General features: G+C 51.6%; 1 protein-coding gene across 1 annotated transcript in view; it reads right to left on the reverse strand.

Moving 5' to 3' along the window:
• The window catches only part of MIPEP (mitochondrial intermediate peptidase), a 115,157-nt gene that overhangs the window by 42,557 nt on the left and 48,139 nt on the right, over positions 1-24,461 (reverse strand). The window contains exons 15-16 of the mRNA XM_021065471.1: positions 22,799-22,873; positions 19,131-19,250 (exon numbers count right to left, since the gene is read on the reverse strand). Of these exons, the coding sequence (XP_020921130.1) occupies positions 19,131-19,250; positions 22,799-22,873 (195 nt within the window). The remainder of the gene's footprint in view (positions 1-19,130; positions 19,251-22,798; positions 22,874-24,461) is intronic.

Here is a 24,461-nt window from a genome sequence, read left to right on the forward strand (position 1 = left end):
TCACACAACTCAACAGGAGACAATCTGCTCAAAACTGAGCCAGAGCATACGAATCGGCGTTTTTTTCAAGCTGAAGGATAGCTGATGATTTACAAGGTGGCATTGGTTTCTGATGGACAGCAAAGTGATCCTCTCACACGGACACATTCTTGTTCACTTTCGTTTCCATTATAATTTTTTACAGGACGCGGCACACAGTTCTGTGTTCTGTACGGTAGGGCCTAGTTGTTTATCTGTGTTAGACGCAATAGTTGCACCTGCTAATCCCAAGCCCTAATCTGTCCCTCACCCACCCCTTCCCTCTTTGGTAACTAAACTCGCTTTCTGCGCCTGAGTTTGTTTCTGTTTTGTAAATACATTCATTTGCGTCATATTCTAGATTCCACGTATAAGTGATACCACATGGTATTGATTTTTCTCTGACTTACTTCCCTTAGTATGAGAATATCTCGGTCCATCCACGTTGCTGCAAATGGCATCATCTCACTCTTGTTTATGGCTGAGTAGTATTTCTCTGTGTGTGTGTGTACACGCACTTGTATCTGTTCATTTGTTAATGGATAGTGAAGGTGTTTCTGTGTCTTGCCTATTGTAATCAGTGCTGCTGTGAACACTGGGGTGCATGCGTCTTTTTGAACTAGTTTTCTCGGGATATACGCTCGGGAGTGGGACTGCTGGGTGACACGGCCACTCTGGGCGTTTAAGGACCCTCCGTACTCTTTTCCATAGTCGCTGCACCGCTTTACCTTCCCACCAACAGCGCAGGAGGGCTCCCTTTGCTCCGCGCCCTCTGCAGCATTCGCTGCCTGTCGACTTTTTGATGAGGGTCACTGACCAATGTGAGGAAGCCCCCTACTGTCACTTGGATGCCCGCCTGTCTAATAATTAGCAATACACACACATACGTCACTAATGACACACACACCACACCTAAGCGAATACTAACTACTCAGCCACGAGTGAAGGAGATCCTGACACGTGTGACAACACAGCTGAACCCCGAGGGCATTATGCAAAGTGAAATAAGCCAGGCAGAGAAAGACACGTCCTGCCTGCTGGCCCCTATATGTGGGAACAACTACAGCAAAGTGGAACTCACAGAAGCAGACAGGACAACCGTGGCTGACAGGGGCTGGCGACTGGCGGGGGGGCGGAGGGCGAGGTGGGTAAGATGGCACACATCTCCAGTTACGAGATGAGCACGGTCCGAGGCTCGAGTGTGTAACGTGGCGACGACAGCTGCTAACAGTGCTGCAGAACTGACACCTGCTGCAAGAGTCCCTTCGACGTCCTCACACAGCACGGAGGCAAATATAGGAGGGGGCGGATGTTAACAGCAGTGGGGGTGGAAATCCCTTCCGAAAGTGCAGGGATGTCCAGATACTAAGTGTCGTACAGTTTTGTCGATAACTCAATAAAGAAAAATGTGTCCTCTGAAGTCCTATGGTGCTCTGTAACTTTCGAAAGTTTCACACACAAGTTCCTGTAATTCCATAATAATCCTTTTTTCCCCTCCCCAGTGGTAACCACTAGGTCTGGTCTATCTGTGAGTCTGCTTTTTTGTTATATTCACTGGTTTGTTGTATTTTTTACATTCCACACATAAGAGGTATCATACAGTATTCGCCTTTCTCTGACTTATTTCACTTAGCATAATGCCCTCCAAGTCCATCCGCATTGCTGCAAACGGCAAAACTTCCTTCTTTTTTTGAGCAAGTAGTACTGCAGCGTGTGTGCGTGTGCGTGCGCTCCAGTGTATAAGACTGGATACTATGAAACTCCTAGAGGAAAACACAAGCAGAACACTCAGACATAAATGGCAGCAATTTTTTTTGGATCCCTCTTCTGAAGCAAACAAGAGCAGAAATCAGCAAGTGGGATGAGTTAAACTCAGCAGCTTTTGCAGAGCAAAGGCGCCCACTGGCAAAGGAAGAGACCACGTCACGCGTGGGAGAAGGTATATAAGCAGATGGTCCGGATGACGAGGGTTAACATCCAGCAGACACACTCAACTCCAACAAAGAAACGATCCATCAAAAAATGGGCAGAAGAACCAAAGACATTTTTCCAAAAGGGAAGTGCAGACGCCACCAGGCACACGGAACGGTGCTGGACAGAGTGAATTCCCCAAGAAATGCAAATCAAAACTACCACATGCGGTATCAGCCCACCCTCAGAAGAGCTTGATAAGACGCGTTTTTAAAAAAGAGGAGGGACTCTGCTCTGAGCTCAGGACGACTGCGAGCAGTTCCACAAAACCATGAAGGTGAACGGAGAAAAGACGCCGCTGCCCTCCTCCGACGATGCGGCCCTCTGCTCATTCATGCGTACAAAAAGTAACAGGGAGGAACTGACCCCTGGGGATGGGAACGATCCAAGAGCAGGTGCCCAGCCCTGGCCCCCGCCATGGGGATGGACAGAGGGTCCTGCCGCTCAGCCTTCAGGCCTCCTGGGGACCCCAGCCTGAGCTTAAGTCCAGATACCAACACGGAAGACACGTGGACCAGTCTGAGGGCAGCCAGGGCCTCTGGAGTCTCCTCCTTGGCCCCTGCCATCTGTCCAAGACGCCCCCCAGCCCCAGCGCAAAGCCTGGGAGTTCCCTCCCACCGCCCTCGGCTTCCATCCAGGCAGTGCTGACGGGAGGGTGCGGCTGGGGTCTCCCACTTAATGTCACTGCGGCCCCGCTCCCAGCAGCACCCCCACCTGCAGCCTCCTGGCAGCAGGAAGGCTGTGCCACCAGCTTGCTCCCTTGGTGCTTGTCCAGGGCCTGGTCCCCCCCGCCCCCCCGAGCACTGGACCACAGTCCTCACTGCAGGGCTGCTCTGCCCCACGGTGCCCCCTCGCCCCCTCCCCACTAACCCAGGTGCTTAGCCTCCCTGATTCAGGGGACTGGCTGGGGAGATGGTTTATGCAGGTGAAGATGAAAACACACTTGCTCGGTGTTTTCCAAACTCGCTCCCAGTTCTCAGAGGCTTTCTCCCGCCCTCCAAGTCCAGGAAGGACACGGGAGGGGCCGTTCGTCCTCCGTGGCCTCCCCGCCCCGAGTCGGGCCGTCTGCACGGTGGCAACGGCAGCCCCTGCCTTCCGTAGAGAGGTGCGCGCACCTGCTCGCCACCTGGGGTGGGACCCACGGTGGACAGGCCTCGGGGCTCCAACATCATCCCCGAGCCACAGAGGGAGCCTGCGCCCACACTGGGGACACAGGCGCTAGATAAAAGGGCAGCGGTGATGACAAGGTGGCCACTGCCATGTGAACCCGGGCTCAGTGCTGACCAGGGTGCCACCGTCACCAGATCCCGGGAGCACTGACTGTGATCGCAGGACGGCTGTGTGGGCTCAGGAGGGCGGTGAGGAGGGGCCCCCGGACGGCCAGCCTGGCGGCCGGGGAGGACTCTGTGCCCCCGGTCCTGGCGTCCTGGGCCAAGCACAGAGCCCTCAGTAAACAGTCACAAAAAGATGCTGCAAAGGAAGAGTTAGACCCGAATCACTGTCTTTGGCACAACCGACATCTGTTAGGTCCAAATTCTCTTTCGATAATTAACCACTTTCAGTACCCGCTAGCATCATCAATGTGTCAACAAGCAGGTCAAAAATAACTAAGGTACTGATCACACACACATCTGTGCCAACAGCCTACGTTTCTGAAGTGACAAAAGCAATTAAAACTGTTACTAACTTCCAGTAACTTCTCAGGGGTCAGGCCGCGGTACACAGGTGACTGAGCAGTGCCCGGCTCCAGGACAGAGAGTCTGTCGTGTTTTGTCCATGAAACGTGTGCAATCTGGTGTCTGCACAGTAACCTCTCTGTTTAACCGACTCTCACCTACCAGCCTGGAAACCTTACACACTCTCCACTCAGCTGCCTGGGTTTGAAGAGTTGCTGCGTTGAAGACTTAGTTTCTGATGTGCAGAGAAAGAAGCCTCCTTGGATCCCATTAAGAGCCCACACCATCCCTCCACTGACAACACCCGGGATGCACACGAGCAGACAGGTGTGCTGAGCACGCTGTCTCACCAAGGGGATGCTCCTGGCCAGACGAACCTGAGTCACAAAGAGGTCAGAACACTGTCCCCACCAGAGCAAAGGGTCGCCCCACCTGCCGTGGAAGGCGCGCGCCCCCCAGGAGCTCGGCTGCGATGCTGCCCCTGGAGTTCCTGTCGCCACCTGTCTCCACGTGACCCAGCCACTGAAACGACTAGGCCGTCTCCTCTCAACACGTCGTCACCCTCCCCGACTAGCCTGTCCAAAGAGCTTCCAAAATCCCTGAGTAATGGCTTTTAGAAATTTCTTACAACAAAATACTGCTGAATTTGTGGACGAAACATGGAAAACCTGGGAAATGCAGTAACTTCTACTGCAACTCAGAACAAGTGTGGATAAGAAGAATCAGCACTTTAGTGTAAGCATATCATCATCGGAGCCATCGGGAAGCTTTTTTCCTTCCCGCATCTCCTGACTTTGAAAGTTCAAGGCGTGATCTTCAGAGAGTGAGCTGTGGGCTACGGCTTAGCTGAAATGAACGGATGGCTTGATATCTCCTTCTAAATCCACAGGGTACCGAGTCAGATCTTGGTCCACAGAACAAAAGCCAGAAGAACCTGGGGAGGTGGGCTGCCCTCTCACTGGTCCAGCAGCTCAGCCTCCTCCCTCACAGGAGGGGACTCGGCCCATCGGGTGCGACCTGCCGTGGCGCTTCCCTGTTCCCAGGCGGATGCCAGCACCCTCTGTGCTCCAAACGTCAGGTGAAATTCACATGCAAAGTGCACAGCTCGGGATTTTGAGCCTCTTCACAAAGCTGTGCAACCAAGACCATGCCCACCTTTTCATCAGACCCCAGAGGAACCCCGTACCCACCGGCACCCTCTCTGCACCCCTGCTCCCCAGCCTGACACCCACTTTCTACTTTCTGTCTCTACTGTCTGCCCATTTCATGCAAATGCAGTCACACGGTGAGTGGCACTTTGTGTTTTGCTTCTTGCACTCGGCACATCCTCAAGGGTCACCAGCTGCAGTGTCGGTACGTCCTTCCCTTTTAGGCAGAATCATATTCCATGGGATATGTGGTGTCTGCCTATCCCTTCAACCCAGTGGTGATGGAAGACTGTTTGCTCGGCTTCCCCTGTTTGGCTGTGATGAGTGATGCTGCTGCCGACGTTAGTGTGTAGGCGGGCCTGGGGGTAGATGGGTCTTCGGGCCTGTTTAGTATCCGCCCGGGAGTGGAACTGCTGGGTCAGAGAGAAGGCCTGGTGACTTCGAGGCACTGCCCGAGTGTTGCCCAAAGCGGCCGCACCATTCTGCATCCCTCCAGACGTGTACTGGGGTTCCCGGTTCCCTACATCCGCGTCAGCACTTGTTATCGTCCGTTTTTATTCTGTCCGTCCCAGCGGGAGAGGAGGGGTTATCTCATTGTGGGTTTGATTTGCGTCTCCTAAGGACTCACACTGTCGAGCATCTTCGCCTGTGCTCGTTGCCCATTTGTGTACCTTCTGTCGGGAAGTGTCTATTCCGACCCTTTGCCCATTTTTAACTGGAACTGTCTTTCACTGTTGAGTTGTAGGCGTCTTCATGTACTGAAGGTTAATCCGTCATCAGACAGGGGTTCTCCCATTTTCCGAGTTGTTCCCCTTTCCTGACATTGTCCTTTGAGTACCAGTGTTAAAATTTTGATGAGTCCAGGAATTTCCGTGGTGGCACAGTGGAAAAGAATCCGACTAGTATCCATGAGGATGAAGGTTTGATCCCTGGACTTGCTCAGTGGATTAAGGATCCAGTGTTGCCTGAGCTGTGGTGTAGGTCTCAGATGTAACATGGATCCTGCATTGCTCCGACTGTGGCATAGGCCAGTGGCTGTAGCTCTGATTCAACCCCTAGCCTGGGAACTTCCATAGGCCCTGAGTTCAACCCTTAAAAAAAGCAAAAATAAACATTTTTTTTGATGCCTCCAAATTACCTTTGTTGTTGTTGCTGTTTATGCTTTAGGTGTCAAATCTAAGAAACCACTGCCTTACACAAGGTCACAGATAATCACACCTGTGTTTCCTCCTAAGAATTTTCTAATTTTAGCTCTTAAATTTTTAAGTCTTTGATCTTTTTGATCCATTGGTTTTTCATGAATAGGTTGTCCAGTGCCCATGTATCTGTCAATTTTCCACCTTTCCTCACATTACTAGTTTCATGGCATTTCGGTTGGAAAAGAAATACCTGGTATGATTTCAATGTTCTTATATTTTCTAAGACTTATTTTGTGACCTATCATATGATCTATGCTAGAGAATGTTCCATGTTAATTTAAGAGCATGTGTATCTTGCATTTAATGGAATTATCTATATATGTTAGGTCCATCCAATATAAAATACAGTTCCAGTCCAGTGTTTTCCTGTTGATTTTCTGTCTGAATGATCCATTGTTGAAAGTGGGGTACTGAAGTCCCCTCATGTTACTACCTGGTTGGTTGTCTGTTTTTTTTCCTTCAGATCTGTTACTATATATATATATATGTATATATATATATATATATATATACTATATACTATACTAGGTGCTCTGATGATGGATGCATACATATGACTGTCATATTTTCCTGATGAACTGACTGCTTTATCATTATCTAATAAGCTTCTTTGTCTCTTGTTACCATTTCTGGCTTAAAGTCTCTTTTGTGTGATCAAAGCATAGCTTGCCCTGCTCGCTTTCATTTTCCATTTGCATGACTATTTTCTCATGTCCCTTCACTTTGAGGCTCTGTGTATCTTTTTAAAGCTGAATTCAGTCTTTTGCAAGCAGCATGTTGTTGGGTCTTATTTTTTTTACCCTCAAGACTCTATGCCTCTTGATTGGAGCACTCAATCCATTTACATTTAGATTAATTAATGACCGGTATGGACTTTTTAATACCGTCTTAATGTTTTTCTGGCTCACGTATAGTTCCCTTTTCTTGTTGACTTCTTTTTTAATTTGATGATTTTGCATAGTGGTAGGCTTTGCTTTCTTTCTCTTTAGCTTTTGCAAATCTGCTATATGCTTTGTCATCACCACGGGTTTATACAAAACGTGTTATAACTATTTTGTACTGAAATTTAACTTATTACACAAGTTTACCCTTTTATTGCTTTTCTTACATGTTTTTGATGTCAGAGTTTACATCGTCTTATACTGTGTATCTATTAACAAACTATTGGAGCGACAACGATTTTTAATACTTGTCTTTAACCTTTAACGAGAATTAATGCTGCAGCGTTAAGAGTATTCTGATCATACGCTTGTCTTTACCAGTATGTTGTATATTTTCCTATGTTTGTATATTACTAATGAGCCTTGTTTCATTTCGGCTTGAAGAATTCCTTTTAGACTGAGTCGTGGTGAATTCTTTCAGCTTTTATTGTTACGGAGAGTCTTTATCTCATCTTCACTTCTGAAAGACAACTTTGCTGGGTTTGGCACTTTGCTTCAGCACTTTGAATATATCGCGGCATTCTCTCCTTGCCGGTACGATCTCTACTGAGAAGTCTGCTGGTAGCCATATGGGATTCCCTTGTATGACAAAAATTTTAGAAGTTTTATTGTTGTGCGTTTTGGAGAAGATTGTTTTGGACTGAAGTTTTAGGGTGACCTATTAGCGTCCTGAACTTGGATGTCCGGATCTCTCCCAGGTTTAGGAAGTTCTCAGCCATTACTTCTCGAAGTAAGTTTTTTATCCCTTTTTCCCTCTCCTCACCTTCAGGACTCCAACAACACATACATAATTTCCCTTGATGATGTCTCATGAAGTCTGTAGGATTTCTTCATTCGTTTTTCTTTCTTTGCCTTTTTTTTGGGGGGGCGGCCTCTGGATAATTTCTCTTCATCTGTCTTCTAGCTGATTCTTTCCTCTGCATGGTCAGGCCTGTTGCTGAAGCTCTCTACTGAGTTCTCCAGTGACGTTTCCCATCTCCTTGCTGAACTTCTCACCTTGTTCTTGTATTGTTTTCCTCTGTGCTGTTCAATTGTTTATCCTCGTAGCTGTCCGAGCATCATTACAACACTTACTTTGCGTTCTTCGTTGGACGGTTCCTGGATCTCCCCTTCTTTGGGGCAGTTCCTGGAGGTCTGCCGTGCTCCTTTGGTGGAGACGCGTTTCCCGGAGTCCTGGTGTTCCCTCGGACCTTGCAGAGGCGTCTGGGCCTTGAGGAAGCAGTTACGTCTACACTTAATTTACAGACTTCAGAAAGGGAAGACTTTTACTCACGAGCAGGGGCGCACTGGAGTGTGCTATAACCCCGGGTCTTGTGGTTCGGGCTGCCAGGTGGGGCATGTGGTGGCCCTAGGTCCAGGAGTCCATGATTCTCTCTGGCTCACGCCACTGGGGTCCAGAGCACTGGGTGGTTCTTGTGAAGCACCAGGGAAGATGTGCAATGACTGAGGGGATGTTGGGGTCCTCACTGCCACCTCCAGGTCCAGCTGGAAAGCTCCCTCCTGACCCTGAGCGGGGCCAGCCTGGGGGGATGGCAGGAGGCAGCAACGTGAAGCTGCTGCCTTCTCTTCTTCTGCAGTTATCCTTAGGCTTTTTATTTCACTGTTTCTAAAATTTCTTTGTGTGTGTGGGTGGGTGGATCTTTCTGTCTTTCCTAGGGCTGCAGCTGCGGCATATGGAGGATCCCAGGCTAGGGGTCTAATCAGAGCTCTAGCCACCAGCCTACACCACAGCCACAGCAACGCAGGATCTGAGCTGTGTCTGCAACGTACACCACAGCTCACGGCAACGCCGGATCCTTAACCCACTGAGCGAGGCCAGGGATTAAACCTGCAACCTCATGGTTCTTACTCGGATTCATTAACCCCTGCGCCACGACAGGAACTCCTCTAAAATTTCTTAAGTGGACACCAGGGCTCTCCCAGCACTGCTCTTGTTTACAGAGAGCTGTCTAACTGTTGATTTTGTGGAGGGCTGAGACTGGGGTCTCCTATGTTACCACTTTGGTGACTTTATTCTTGAAGCCCCAGTCTTGATGACTGTAGCTTTGTACTAAATTTTCAAATGAGGAAATGTGAGCCCTCCAACGTTTCTCCTTCGAGATTGTTTCAGCTATTCTGAGTCCCTTGCATTTCCATATGAATTTACAGTTTGTCAGTATCTGCAAAGAAGGTGGCTGAGATTTCAAGAGCGATTGTACGGACTCTTCAGGTCAGTTGGGGGGTATCACCACTTTCCAGTCCACACGCATGAGACATCTTTCCATTTATTTATCTCCTGTTTAATTTCTTTTGGTGACATTTTACGGTTTTCAGTATACAAGCGTTAAACCTTTCTGTTAAATTTATTCCTCAGTATTTTTTTGATGCTATTGTAAATGGGACTGTTTATTGCTAAAGTACAGAAACACGGTGGACGTTCGTTATTGATTTTACATCCTGCCACCTTACTGACCTGTATATTAGCTCTACCAGGTTCGGTGAATTCCTCAGGAGTCTCTGTGAAGGAGACCGTATCATTCGCAACAGAGGTCACTCTCCTTCCTCCCTTCCAGCCTGAGCGCCTTTTCTTTCTTTTTCTGGCCTAACTGTTCCGGTAAAACCTCTAATACAGGGTGGACCAGAAGGCAGACAGTGTTGTCTTATTTCCGTCTTAGGGAAGAGCGTTCAGGCTTGGCCACCGGGTATGGGGGCAGCTGTGGCATTTTCCTAGATGCTCCTTACCAGGCTGAGGATCAGCACGGGGCCTTGATTCCTTATCCCAGGACCTGTCAGTCAATCCTCAGGTCCTGATGATTTTATCGCAGCACAGTTCTTCCACTTTCCCCTCACCTGTAAGCCTACTGTCCGTGCCCATCTCTTGGCCGGACTGCAAGACAGGTTGGGGGGCTCTCTGTGCGTTTAACACTGGCCGTGGTCCCTGGGCCAGCTGGGGGAGGGTGCATGGGAACGATGCCTGCAACTTAGGAACAAACAACTTTAAATGAGAGGTTACAGAAGTCGCTGTGCTGGGCGTGTCTGCGGCCCCCCCGGGACCCGCGCCAGCAGGGCTCCGCCAGGGACGGACGGCGCTGGTTACTCACCACTGAGAAACCAACGGCAGAGGCTTCTCTGGCTTCAGGCAAGCCCTGCAGCCGCACCTGCTCTTCCTCCACTTCCCTGCAGCACTGGGCTTTCCTACACCAAGCTGTAGCTGGGCACTGCGCTCCCAAATCCTTTTCTGTATTTCTTTGTTCACAATAATTTAAATGTCATGTAGGACTGGCTCAACATTTTAGAGGCCCATACTGAGTTTTAAGAAGGAAAATGAATTAACAAACGTGTTAGGGGATAAATGGAAAGAATCCTTTGATTTACGGACTCCACTGCTCTCATTTAAAGGACTCTACAGCGTGAAAGGGCTGTTCAGTCTGTTCTTTGGCTTAAGTGGAAAAAAAGCTATTGCTGAAATTGTATAAATCATTTCAAATATCGTTTGATTTCAGCTTTTAAGTGTCTTGAGTTTTTCTAAATGCTCTGGGAAAGTCTGGCTCACTTTCCACTCTCCATAAATAAGCAAGTATTTCAAAGCTTCCCTGAGATGCTGAAAAATACACACATGTGGAAAGAATGACTGCATCACCACTCAGTTAAGGAACTGAAGATAAAAGACATTCGCTAACTTTCATGATTATTAACTAGAGACATTACAAATCGAGATGTGTAAGCCACGCCGAGATAAACACTTCGCACACAGGAATGACCTGGGCAGGGGAGCAGGGAAAGGCACACAAACCCGCTGTGACGGCGCTCAAGCCAGCGGCCGTGGGCACATTTTGATGGGGACCAGCCCAAGGTCCTGCCCAAACACTGCTGGATGCAGAGGTCCAGCTGCTTTAACAACCTATCAATTTGCTCTTCCTGCTGTTACCCGCCCCACGCGCAAGGATGAAATCCGATTTCCCACACACACCACTTTCATTTCCTTTTAGGGCCACACCCACAGCACGTGGAGCTTCCTGGGCCAGAGGCTGAATCAGAACCGCCGCTGCCGGTCTACACCACAGCCACAGCAATGCGGGATCTGAGCTCCATCTGTGACCTACACCCCAGCCCAGGGCAACGCCCGATCCTTAACCCAGTGAGCGAGGTCAGAGCGAACCCGTGTCCTCAGGGATACTAGTTGGGTTTGTCACCACTAGGCCACAACAGGAACTCCCTGGCTTTCTTTCAAATCACAGATGAAACCAGGAATATCCCACTGAAACTGAACAAAGCAAGGATGCTCAACTTCTCTCTTACTACGTGGCGTGCTTTTCAAAGTTCATGCCACTGAACCACTGACGGACAAGAGGGAGCAGAGAATACTGAAAAGAGGGCAGCAAAAATATAGTTTTTGCATATTACATATGTGTAAGTATATATTTATATATGGAGAGAGAGCTGCACAACCTCTAACATCCAGTGAATAAGTCTCAAAACAGTGTTCATGAAGAATGTCAACCTCAAGAGAGTTCCCCTGTGGCTCAGCAGGTTAAGAACCTGACTAGTATCCATGAGGATGTGGGTTCGACCCCTGGCCTTGCTCAGGGGGTTAAAGATCTGGCATTGCTGTGGCTGTGGTGTAGGTCACAGACATGGCTCAGATCCAGAGTTGCTGTGGCCGTGGTGTAGGCCAGCAGTTGCAGCTCCGATTCACCCCCTGGCCTGGGAACCTCCAAAAGCTGTGGGTGTGGCCCTAAAAAGCCAAAAAAAAAAAAAAAAATTACAGAAGAAATTGAAAGATGAGTAACAAGATGGGAGAATACTTATAACAAAAAAAAGGTTAATATTCCTATAAAAAATCAACATAAACGTGGGAAAATGATGAAATTGGGCCGTTCACCCCCTAACTTCTATAGAGATGTACAAACGTCATCGGGGAAGATGTAGCTCTCACTAGGAACAAAGGAATTCTAAGCCAAAATAAGTGACACCACTTGCAGTCTGTCAGTTTGGCAAGAATTAACGTCAGATCAGGGCCGTCCAGGGGAGCTGTCTGGATTTTAACTCTGCGGTGCGGACTGGGGTACAAACCCGACTGTCTGTAAGGCCCGCAGTCCCTTGCTGAGGAGTTTAAAGTCAGAGCAGATGGTCACACGCGCCCGCAAGCTCATCTGCAGCCCTGCCAGGGTTCTCGGAACGGCTTCAGAATCTGCACCAGAGCGGGGCTGCGGGAAGGACGGTGCGCCGGCCGAGGGCTCAGGACCAGGTCCTGGGCGCGTCGGGATCGTCACCCGGGCGGTGGTTACACGTCCATCGAGGCTCACGGGCGGTGCAGGCTTAGAGCGCGCTCTGCGAGTTACGCCCCATAAAAAGGTAAAAACGCTTCGGTCCACACTCGCTGGGCATGTACCTCACACCCCGCGAGGCCCTGGAGAATCCAGCGGGCGAACTTCAGTCCCAGGGACCCCGGGATTCAATCGGGGGACACCAAGAAATGAGAAACCGGGGTGACGGACAGGAAGGGGAGAGCTGGGCCCTGGGACTGGACGAGAGCCGCGGTCTGGGAGCTAAGCGGCGACGCGGGCGGGGACCGAAGCGGCGCGTCCCGGGCGCGGGGCGGAGCCGGGACGGGGTCTGGAAGCGCGCGCTGCAGGAGGCCGGGGCGCCGGCTCGGGGCGGCGGGGGGACCCGGCGGAGCAGCCCATGCCCGCGGACGGGTGGCCAGGCCCGCCGCTGGGTGCGTCTCCGTCCCAGGGAGGCGTGTGAGAGAAGAAAGCGGCGGGTGCTGCCGGCACGGGGGCGAGGGGGGAGAGGCCCTTTCACGCCTCGTGGTTCTGGGTCACGAGCAGCCGTGACTTTTGCTCCAACATAATCAGAACGTAAAATGAGCATCACGCGCCTGGAGGCTTCTTACGGGGCCTGGCGCTGCCCCCAGCATCCCACAGGGTGCGAGACACTGGGCCAAGCCCCTGGGCCCCCAGCTCCTGTGTCCCGCCCACGCTCGCCCTGCACCGAGGCTTCTGGAATGTAAACAGCCTCACATCTCAGAGACATACGTATATGGTTTAAAATGCAAAGTTTACCTGGTAAGGAAAAAATGAATATCCTGAATTTTTATTTCATCTTATCTAGCCTATGTGAATTTTCAGGCAGAAAGACAGACAGACAGACACACAGACAGACGTAGTAGCACTATCCATGAAAACCAAGACAAAAAGAAAGTCAGTGACGTGGTCCCAAGGCCTACATCATAAAACCCACCGGGCAGTCCTGTGATTTCCTCATGTTTTAAATCAGTGAAATCTAGGGTTGCAGCTGTCCCACAAACCGAAACCGTATAAATTTTTAGAAAATGAGTCAGTCGTGAGATTAAAGTTTCAATTTATAACACTTCTGTGTTTTAGTTACAAAGTCATAAATAAATCTAGCATGACAGAGAAGGTAAATATTTTCTCAGTTGTTTATGCAGCCAAAGAGGAAAGGAATTTAACATGCAATTAACCACTTAGGTTTTTCTAGATACGCACCATATGGTCTTTGTGTTTAAGATAAAGAAAAAAATAAATATTGTTTTGTTTGATCTCACATTTGCTTAGCAACATCAGACACTCCAGACCGTGCCACCTGGGTGCCTTCACCTCCCAGGAGAGTTTCTGTTTGTACAAGAGCCAGGGCCCAGGAATAGGAGGAACTGTAACGTCTTCCCCGAGGGCGGAAGAAACTACACAGGAGAAAGGAGAATTTGCACCAAACAATTTAAGTGGACTTCTCTAGAGCGAGAACGATGGAACTTTTATCCACCCCGGGATCTAGTTCTGCTGTTTAATGGGCAGTAGACAGAGGGGTATTTCGATATAACAAAGAAAAAGAGAGACCTCTGTGCCCTTCTTGGAGCCAACACTGGAGCACACGTGAGGTAAGAGGAGCCAAGGCCAAGAGCAGACCTCGGATTTCTATATAAAGACCTCGCCGGAACACTCCCTCTCTCTCCACAGGCTTCCTTTAAAAATAACTACCTTTCATCGGGAAAAAACAAAAAACCAAAAACCTGACTGCCATTTTAATCTAAATGGCAGAAATCATTTCACAGACAATACCGCCTATCTTGGCATTTTATCAACTAATCTAAATTAGATCTTTGAAAATAAAATCACCCCTACTTGACTCCACCTAAAGTCAATAAGCTATGGAGCGATTTTATGTGCACTGAACTAAAATTGTGACATCTCCTATGAAACTTTGAAATAGATATTTAATATTAAAGACACAAGAATGTAATTTTTTTTTTTTTGCCTTTTTTTTTTATTTTTTGTCCTTTTCTAGGTCCGCTTCCCCTGGCATATGGAGGTTTCCAGGCTAGGGGTGGAATCAGAGCTGTAGCCACCAGCCTATGCCAGAGCCACAGCAACACAGGATCCAAGCTGTGTCTGCAACCTACACCACAGCTCACGGCAACGCCGGATCCTTCACCCACTGAGCAAGGCCAGGGATCGAACCCGCAACCTCATGGTTCCTAGTCAGATTCGGTAACCACTGCGCCACAACAGGAACTCCACCAGAATGTAATTTTTAATCTGTGTGACTGCACCAGTGTTGGGGTAGCCACTTGGATTTCCAAACGCACATATATTTGAAGAACGAACATCAAGTGAATGGGAAAGAGAATAACCCCTAGTGGTTACACACCCCAACCGTGGGTATCAATGACACCTCGTGGCAGGTGGTTTTGTGATCTTCCTACTTTCTGAGTCTATTAAAAACAAACCAAGGCCAAACAGGGTGCAGACGGCAGGCCGCCGGGCGCGCTCCATGTCCCAGCCGGTGAATCGCGGTCTCTTTGCTCTGCACGTGCAATCATGACAGCGGCGATGCCGGCTGGAGAAGCTGCTCAGAGGCTCAAGCAGCTTCCAAATGGGGAGACCTCAAAGCACGTGTGCGCTGGGTGTTCAAAGTGGTTTCTTTCTTTATTTTTTGGCTTTTTGGGCCACACCCACCGCATGTGGAGGTTCCCAGGCTAGGGGTCCCATCAGAGCCTCAGCTGCCGGCCTGCACCACAGCCACAGCCACATCGGATGCTTACCCCACTGAGCGAGGCCAGGGATCAAACCTGCGTCCTCACGGATACTCGGGTTTGTTACCACTGAGCCACGACGGGAACTCCTGAAAGTTTTATGACTCTGTTATTTGGGAACTCAGAACACACACCCATGACCACTGTTCTACATGGTTCCAAGCTACTGAACAGTCAGCGCGACCCTAAAATAATGGGAGGTGGCGGAGTGTTGTTCTGTTGAAGGAGCAGAAATAAGAGGACCTGTGCCGGACCGTTTGTTTCTGCTAGTCCTTGATAAAAAGCTGTTTGAATTAGAGCTTCTGCACCCACGCTGCTTGGCTCTGCCTCTGGGCCGGCTCCTGGACTCGGCCCCCACCCCCCGTCCCCCCAGCAGATCCTCCCGCTCGGCAATGTCCCTGCCCAGAGCTCCCAGGCACCTGCACTCCCAGCACCGACTCCCCACCCTGGCAACACCAGGCACTGTCCCAGTTCTTTCTGCCCTGAGGCCGGGGCTGGGGGGCAGGGAAGGGTGTGACGGCCACCTAACGTGGCTTTGCTGGGTCCCGGCAGCACCATCCACACCCCGGTCATCTCAAGCACGTGTTGCTTTCCCTGCCTTTGCACATTCAAGGCACTTTGAAAATATTTCCTTCCTAAGATGGTCCATCTTGTTACTTTAATTAAAAAAGGGAAAAAATCTTTTTCCAGTTACTTGTGTTGAAAATCTCTACTTCCAGCCTATGGCTTCTCCCTGTTTTTCACCCGGTTTTGTAGTAACAGAGACGGAGACTTTACTCCGGGGACGGCATCAGTCCTTTGCCTTGTGCTCAGTGTCGTCGGCACCACGAGACACAGTCTCGCCGGGTACAGAAAGGAGCTGAGAGAGACGCTCCCGCATTCTCTCTAAAAATCGAAACCCTCACTTCTCACACTCGGGTCTTTAACCCCGTTTAGTTTCGTGTGCAACACAAGACAGACGCAGGTTGCATCTTTTCCACGTGGACAAGCAGTGGTGACAAGCACGCTGTATAAAAACCAAGCCGTTCCTGGCCCACACCGAGGGTCACTGGGCAGACGTTCAAGGGGCCCTGCCCCCCGGCTCCGCGTGTCCACCCTCCCCTGGGGCCACGCTGTCCTCATTCCTACAGCCGCCCCCGAGCCCAGTCCCCCCGGCAAGCCCACCTCTCGCCACCTTCTTCCAAAACGCCCCAGCTGCTCCTGGGCCACTGCTCTTCCACTTGAAGTCACGCAGCCACCTCATCAGGTTCAAACCAGCGCACAAGGAGAATTACATCACATTAAGTCTACAGATTACCTGGAGAAACACTTTAACTTTTTCATCTTAAACTTCCTGTATAAGGAGTTCCCGCTTGTGGCTCAGTGGGTTAAGAACCCAACTAGTATCCATTAGGATGCAGGTTCGATCCCTGGTCTTGCTCAGTGGATTAAAGATCCAGCGTTGCTGTGAGCTGTGGTGCAGGTTGAAGAGGAGGCTCAGCTCCCAAGCTGCTGCGGCTGCGGTGTAGACCGGTGGCTGCGGCTGCGGTGTAGGCCGGTGGCTGCGGCTGCGGTGTAGCCCGGTGGCTGCGGCTGCGGTGTAGGCCGGTGGCTGCAGCTCTGATGCAACCCCTAGCTTGGGAACTTCCATATGTTGCAGGTGCAGCCCTTTAAAAAAAACAAACACACACCTTCTTGTCTATAAATATAGTTTAGTTCTTTGTCTGGCATAAGGATTTTGAAATTAAAGAGGCTGTACTTTTTTTTTTTTATGGCCGCGCCTATGGCCTTGGGAAGTTCCTGGGCCAGGGACTGGATCCAAGCTTTGCTGCAATGCCAGATCCTTAACCCGCTGCACGGGCTAGGGATCAAACCTGCGCCTCAACAGTGACCTGAGCTGTTGCAATGGGATCCTTAATCCACTGCACCACAGCGGGAACTCCTAAAGATACTATATGTTTTAAAAAGACTGTGTTACTTTTTATTACCATAATGGTAGCTTTATAATTTTGGTTTGCCGTGATAAGCAGAGATGGACTCAATTTTTATATACCGATTATTTATCCAGAAGAGTTGCTAACTTCTCCTCAATTGTACTAATTTACCTGTAGATATTTTAGATTTTTCTCAGCAAACAATCCATCCTCTGAAAATAATGGCTGCTTTATACCTTCCTCCCCAGGGTTTCTACCCTGTCTTCTTACCCTGACGGGGGCTGCCCCGCAGAAATGCAATGAGCAACCGGCTCCTATTGTCTTTGAAGGAAGGTCTGGCAAAGGCTGCGTGAGGCGCTGACACACGAGTGAGGAGAGGCAGACGGTGCGAAGGAGGAGAAAGAGAATACTTGTGCAAACCTCAACAAACTCTCAGGCCTTTCGAAGAAAAAAAAAGACAAGCCTTTAAACAATGTCCTTTTTCTCTAAATATAGCTATGCTTCTTCTAAAGTCCTCCTAAAATAAGTCACACGATGAGCAGGAGCCACTGACTGTGAAGAGACGAATTGTGCACTTTCTCAAAAGGAGCTGGGCCGAGGAGAGCGCACGTGAAAACCTCCCCCTCTTTTTACACTGATAACAAGCGAGAGGTGGCTGATTCCGAACCGGGCACCGCCGTGTCCGCAGCCTTCTATATTCAACCACTGTACAAACGAACCCCGGACGGTGAGGACAGCTGAGTTCTTTTCTAAAAAGAGACACAGCTCAGTACTGAGGGACTTAAATAAAGCTGGGGCTGAGCAACGTGGCCAGGCCGAAGCAGGTTCAGAAAGCGCCCCGGCTCCTGCCGTTGCTGCTCCCACAACTGTACTGCTCACGGGTCATGTCACCACGCGGCCCGCAAGCCACACCGATGTGACAGCTAAGCAAAGACCACAAAACGAGCACGAAACCGCATGAGCACAAAAGCATGTGACGCGGGCAAAGCTCTACGCTGGAAAAAGCCTTGACACCCAGGCGGTTATTGTCGAGACTCCACGGATGAATAGTGAGATATTCCTAGCATTACAAATGCCCAGTAACACGGATAGTCCAAATACACAAGAGGACGCTGCACTGGAGCAGTAATCACACATATGTATCTACAGATGTGTGTGTATGTGTGTGTGTGTGTGCGCGTGTGTGTGTGTGTCCATCCGTCCGTCTGTCCAAACCCGGCGGGCAGTGGCTGGCACGACATGATCGCAAAGACATGACCACGCTTCTGAACAGCAGGAGGAAGAGCTGGCAGCGCGTGTCCGAGGGCGGCCTGTTTCGCCACGTCTGGGGCCCAGCCCTGCCCCAGACCAGAGACCCAGCAGACAAAAGCACAGTCGCCGACTAACAACGACCCGACCCGGGCACAACGCGCGCTGGTGTCCGCAGGGTAACAAACAAAGGCACGCGTCACCGTCCCAGAGGCTGTGAGGTGGGCTCTCCTCCCCTCGGCCGGGCTGAGCGGGAAGGGGACGCCCCTGAGCACGAGGCAGGTGCACAGACGGCGCGGACCGAGGAGCGCAGGAGCTGCCCCGCAGCCCCAGGGAGGACGCAACGGGTCCAGCGCGCCTCCCGGTGCACGGGGAGCTCGCGGAGGCGCCTCTGCCGCAGGCCCCGGGGGCCGGGCTCCCCTCCGCACACAGGAGCCCCGAGGGATAAGAGACACACGGGCGCGCCCTCCCCCCGATCAGCCTCCTTTCAGGACCCGGGTGACGAACCCCACGCCTGGGAGGCTGGGTCTGGATCCCAACACCATCGCTCACGCCCTCGACGACCTCACCTGCACAGGCCAAGGACGGGGACACCGTGCAGGTTACGGGGACTGGCCCCCAGCACTCAGTCAACAGCCACGCGCCCACTCTTCCTCCCGACGGGGCAGGGGACAGGGCGAGACGTGCAGACGCGTCACGACCGTGACCCGGTGAGGACCTGGCGCTGTGGACTCTGCAGCGGGAACCAGGTTAGGGACCAGTCATCGCATTCCCCTTCTGTCACTGCTTCTCTTGTCAAAGCAAACGAGAGACAAGAGCAGAGACTAGCTGGACGGCCCCGTCCCCACGTCCCCAGGAACCGAGGCAAATACATACAAATCACGCGCGGCTGCTGGAGGCAGCGGGGGAGCCGGGGGCGGCAGCTCGAGGACGGGGCTGGGGCTGGCGCGGGGCGGGCGCGAGGGGCCGGGACGCCAGGCTCACCGTGCCGGGGACGTAGGGCAGGCCGTAGAACCTCTCCTGCGTGGCTCTGAGGACGTCCGTGGTGCACCGCCCCCGGGGGTGCGGGCCGTGGTAGAGCTGATCCAGAGCCGCGTAGAAGACCTAGGAGGACGAGAGCGGCTGGTTACTCCTGTGCCCCTTACGCCACGACGTGGCGAGCAAGGGTGACAAGGGTGCCGGGACGAACGGCACAGACCCCAGCTGGACACACGCACGCACGGATGTGCTGGTGGTCGCAGGTGGTTCCGGGCCACGTTTAAGGCCACGTCAATGGTGCAAAGGCCACGGAAGGCTTCTGAACCGCATCTGTGAGGCACCCTTCATGTACAGGGTAGTAAATGAAACCTGTGGCCACAAAACAATACCTCCAGAGTTGCCAGCATGGCTCAGCAGTCAACACCCGATTAGTACCCACGAGGACGCGGGTTCTATCCCTGGCCTCGCTCAGGGACTGAAGGCTCCAGCGTTGCTGTGGGCTGTGGTGTAGGTCACAGACGTGGCTTGGATCCCATGTTGCTGTGGCAGCTCCGATTCGACCTCTAGCCTGGGAACATCCATATGTCGCAGGTGCAGCCCTAAAAAGACCAAAAAAACCCAAAGAACAAAAAAAAAAAGATACATTCATATTAAGAAATACCTGTACTTGGAAATAGGAAAAAAGAATTGTAACTTGTGATGCCCGGCTCTGTCTGCCTTCCTCCTGGATCCCTATTTATATTAAGTGAGAGAAGCGACGTGGTCAGAATCCTGGTTTGGGGACAAGAGGGGAATGCGGAGATCCAGCAAAGGGGGGCGGGGAGACGGGGGGCCTGAGGCGAGGCTGGGGGCAGGGGGGCCCTGGCTTCCGCAGAGACCCTGGGGAGGGGTCATTCACCTCCCAGAAGGGGACAGAGGCCACTGACATCTGACAGGAGGACAAAGCATCAGAAAGATTCTGAACATGAAATTCACTTATTTTACAGAGGGTTTGTTTTGTTTGTTTGTTTCTTGTCTTTTTAGGGCCGCACGCTCGGCATATAGAGATTCCCAGGCTAGGAGTTGAATAGAGCTGTAGCTGCCAGCCTACACCACAGCCACAGCAACGCGGATCTAAGCCGCGTCTGCGACCTACACCATTGCTCCTGGCAACGCTGGATCCTTAACCCATTGATTGAGGCCAAGAATCGAACCCGCAACCTCATGGCTCCTTAACCCACTGACCCACAACAGGAACTCCTGTTCAGAGTTCTGACAACTACATTTTCCACCGAAAATCTAAAGATGAAGTGCTTCTTCACTGCACTTGACTTGAATATTCCACTGTTTGAAGTTCACCTGAAGCAAGAAAGTAAAAAACCGTTTTATCTTCAAAGAGAAGTGCTGACATGCAATTATGTTTCTGATACGCATCTTTCTGATTCAAAACTGGAATCTGTAGGGAATGCACAGCTGCCGACTTGAAAGAGGTGAGCATTCGTCTGGATAAAAGAAAAAGTTGAAACAACCTCTAACTGCTGGCTGCATCCAGATACAGAATTATGGTTCTAAATTATAAAGTCGAGGTTCAGCCGTCCCTGGAAAAATAGACATTTCCTAAATATAAGCACTGCTTTACCCTCACTGGTGATCTAAACATCCACTAACTGCTGCTCCCTCCATCCAGTGCTGACAGCGGCACAGGCTCAGCCAAGGCGCCGGCCGGACCGTCCACGCTGTGCCCAGATTCCAACAGCATCGATCGGGAGGAGCTGCGATTCTTAACCTCTAACCTCCACTGAGCTGGGGGTTTGGGCCCCAATTTAGTCACAAACCAGCCTTCAAGAGTGCTGTTCCTTCGATCGTGCCTCTCACAAATGAAAGTCATAAACATGGACTGACTTTTTTTAAATTATAAAAATAGCAAAACAGGGAATTCCCACTGTGGCTCCATGGGTTAAGAACCCGACTAGCATCCATGAGGACATGGGTTCGATCCCAGGACTCGCTCAGTGGGCTAAGGATCCGGCGTTGCCGTGAGCTGTAGTGTCGGTCGCAGGCTCGGCTTAGATCCCGAGTTGCTGTGGCTGTGGTGTAGGCGGGCGGCTATAGCTTGGATTCAACCCATAGGTTCCAGGGAACCTCCATATGCCACAGGTACGGCCCTAAAAAGCCAAGCAAAACAAAACAAAAAAACCCCAGCAGAATCGATGAAAAGTGCGTGTATTTCACGCTCACCTGATGATGAACCAACAATTCTAAGCGACGAGCCTGCCGCCCACCTAAGGGGACACCTGCTTGGGACTGAGAGCCTTAGAGTTGCAGAAAAACAGGATCTTTCAGAATAACGCACAGCAAAAAAAAATCACTTTTCAATCGCTGTTGATGCCGCTTGGACACCTGAGACAGCTGTTCTCCTTCGAGCCTTGTCTGTCCCCCAGCCCCGTGCAGGGGACGGCGGCGTGCCAGGAAGCAGGACAGGCAGCTGCGCGGCAGCGGGAACGCCCTCCCCTCCCCTCCGACCTTTCACCTCTTCTCGCCTCCTCTCTGCAGGGCGCACGGCAAGGCTGCATTTCCATTTTAGAAAAAAACCACTGAAGCAGCTGTTCCGCAAGATGCCAGGACAAGCTTTGACAAGGCAGGACTTCCCTCCAGGTACTGCCAATCAAAAGACGCCTGACAAGCAGTGTTAGCTTTTTCAAATAATTGAAAAAGGACTTTGGATGTTTAAAGCACTATTTTGGAGCAGAGGCTGGCACACTTTGGCCCATGGGCCAAGGCCAGCCCGCTCCCTTTCTTAGGCATTCCTCAGCTAAGGATGGTCTCTGCACGTTTAAATAGCCGGGGAGAGAAGTCAAGGACCAGTATGGACAGGCACCAGATATTCCGTGAAATTCAAACATCACTGTGCATAAGCAGAGCTTTATCGGAACATGGCTTTGAAAAGAAAATCCTTTTTCAATCGTGTGATGCAAACGGACACTGAATAATGTCAGCCTAGGGGCCATGACTGGCACGTCCTTCAACAAGATGTGTCTTTTAAGGTGCAAAACAACACAGCTCGTTCCTTACTTCCTAGGGACTGAATTTCAGCCACTATGAAGCAGGTAAAGGGTGGCTACACCTTTCAGTAGGTCACTGGGTCGTTATAAGGTGAATACTGCCTGAGATGAAAGATCGGGGGTCAGGCTGTGTTTATGCAACGCTCCAGGTCTGACGGAGAGGAAGAATTCGAGAAGTGGGCTCAGGAATTAGAAGCAGCTTAACCATCCGGCGTCACGCGGACCTCCGTCCAGATGGGTTAGAGACTGTTTCTGTGCCTGGCAACCTGGCAGACTGGCTTCGAATACTATGCAAACCCTGCAGCCCTCCCTGTGGAAGGCGCCACAGAGAGAACCACAAACGGTACAGAGAGTGGCTACAATACAGAAGGTGGCTGCTGAAAGGCTGGCCTGAGGAAGTCAGAGGACGGGTCCACTCGGCCTCTCTGCCTGCAGCCGGGATCTCAGCGCGTCTGACCCCTCCGTCCTCAGGACGGCAGCGGAAGAGGGAGTCCAGGTCAGGGGCTCTGAACTCAGGTAACGACGTCCGGAAGCATCATTACCATAAACGTGTAGACGTGGCAGGAGTTTCCAGCTGCACATGGACTCTGAGTGACGACTCTGGAAAACCTCCCGCCCAGGGCGCACACCCACCTGGAGCTGCATGTCGGCCGCAGCGCAGACCTTTTTAGACTCGCAGAGTCGGGACACCATGCTTCTGGGCAGTGACTGGAAAACAGAAGAACGTGTGCAGGTCAGCAACCCGCCTCGTGAGTCGCGGCGCTGGGTGCTTTCGATGGAGGAGCACTCACCAGACCGTCAGGTGAAAAAACCATAGTTTCATCACAGCTTAAGAATAACTTTGGGAGTTCCCGTCATGGCGCAGTGGTTAACGAATCCGACTAAGAACCATGAGGTTGCAGGTTCGGTCCCTGCCCTTGCTCAGCAGGTTAACGATCCGGTGTTGCCGTGAGCTGTGGTGTAGGTTGCAGACGCGGCTCGGATCCTGCGTTGCTGTGGCTCTGGCGTAGGCCGGTGGCTACAGCTCCGATTCGATCCCTGGCCTGGGAACCTCCATATGCCGCAGGAGCGGCCCACGAAATAGCAACAACAACAACAAGAAGACAAAAGACAAAAAAAAAAAAAACAAAGAATAACTTTGAAATATTTCCACTGACAGCACAGAGGATGACCGCACACCACGGAAACTCAGAAAGCGGGAGCGGGGTTCGCACGGGAAGATACAGGACCGCGGGGAAGGAGGACGCGGGCAGGGATCTTTCCAGAGCTCGTCCAAAGCCTAGGAGAAGCTCACGCCTTTCTGCTTCTTGGCCAGCAGTGGACGCCTGGCCGAGTGTCTGGTGACCTTCAGGGGCGTGCAGTGACTGATGAGGGGACCCAAGAGGCCAAGGGCAAGAGGTAACTGAGAGCCCCGGGGCCAGCCTGCGCCGGGGCAGAGCGGGTGACCCGGCCCGTGGCGGGGATGCACAACGCGGCGGTCCCTGCCGTGCCGGCCGGAGAGCTGCTGACCCTGCGCGGCCGACGGCCCCCGAGACCATCGGGGCCCCCGCGCGCTCCTGGAAAGGAGCTAGTCCTTGAAGAAGGACTCTCGTCAGTCTTACTCGGCTCCCAAAGCGCTAAGACTGGCGCTGACCGAAGATGGCTGCCACTTAAACGACTCGATTTATGATCTAAATTCACCTGAAAGCCCCTCTAGGGAGAAGCAAATTGTGCAAGAGCCCGACAGCAGGTTACCCCGCACTGCGGCTATCAACGACCTGCCCGGGCAGGAGCGCGGAGCTGCCGCCGGGGCGGGGCCGGGCACTGGGGGCGTGCGTTCACGTGTGTGCATGTGTGTTTGTGTGTGTGCACATCCATGTCTATACATCCACGCACGTATCTCCCCTGGACCGGCACAGGGCCCAGCCCACAGCAGACAGCCAGTGACCACCTGCAGAAGGAACGACCCCACACAGCAGAGGTGGTGACCCCGGCCATACGGGACAAGGGCTCAGACGGCGGCGCCCTCCCTCGTCTCTCCGTTTGGCTCTAGAAAAGCCCGCCAGCCGGAAAGGGCAACTTTCAAAAGTTAGGACATGGACAGAATGGACCTGTGCTGCAGGAAGAGGCCTGGGGCTTTCCACGCGTCTTGCATAAAAACAAAAATTTCCTCACACGCATCCTTGCAAGTCCAGGTTCATGTAGTGAAGGCCTACGTGCCAAGAGCTTGTATCAAGATGTTCAGGCTTCCTGAAAGCTCAGATTATGTTACACCTTCAATGGCCCTGGGGCCACACTTGGAGTTTTCTTGCTGCAC

This window comes from Sus scrofa, chromosome 11, assembly GCF_000003025.6.
Source record: "Sus scrofa isolate TJ Tabasco breed Duroc chromosome 11, Sscrofa11.1, whole genome shotgun sequence".
Lineage (NCBI taxonomy): Eukaryota > Metazoa > Chordata > Mammalia > Artiodactyla > Suidae > Sus > Sus scrofa.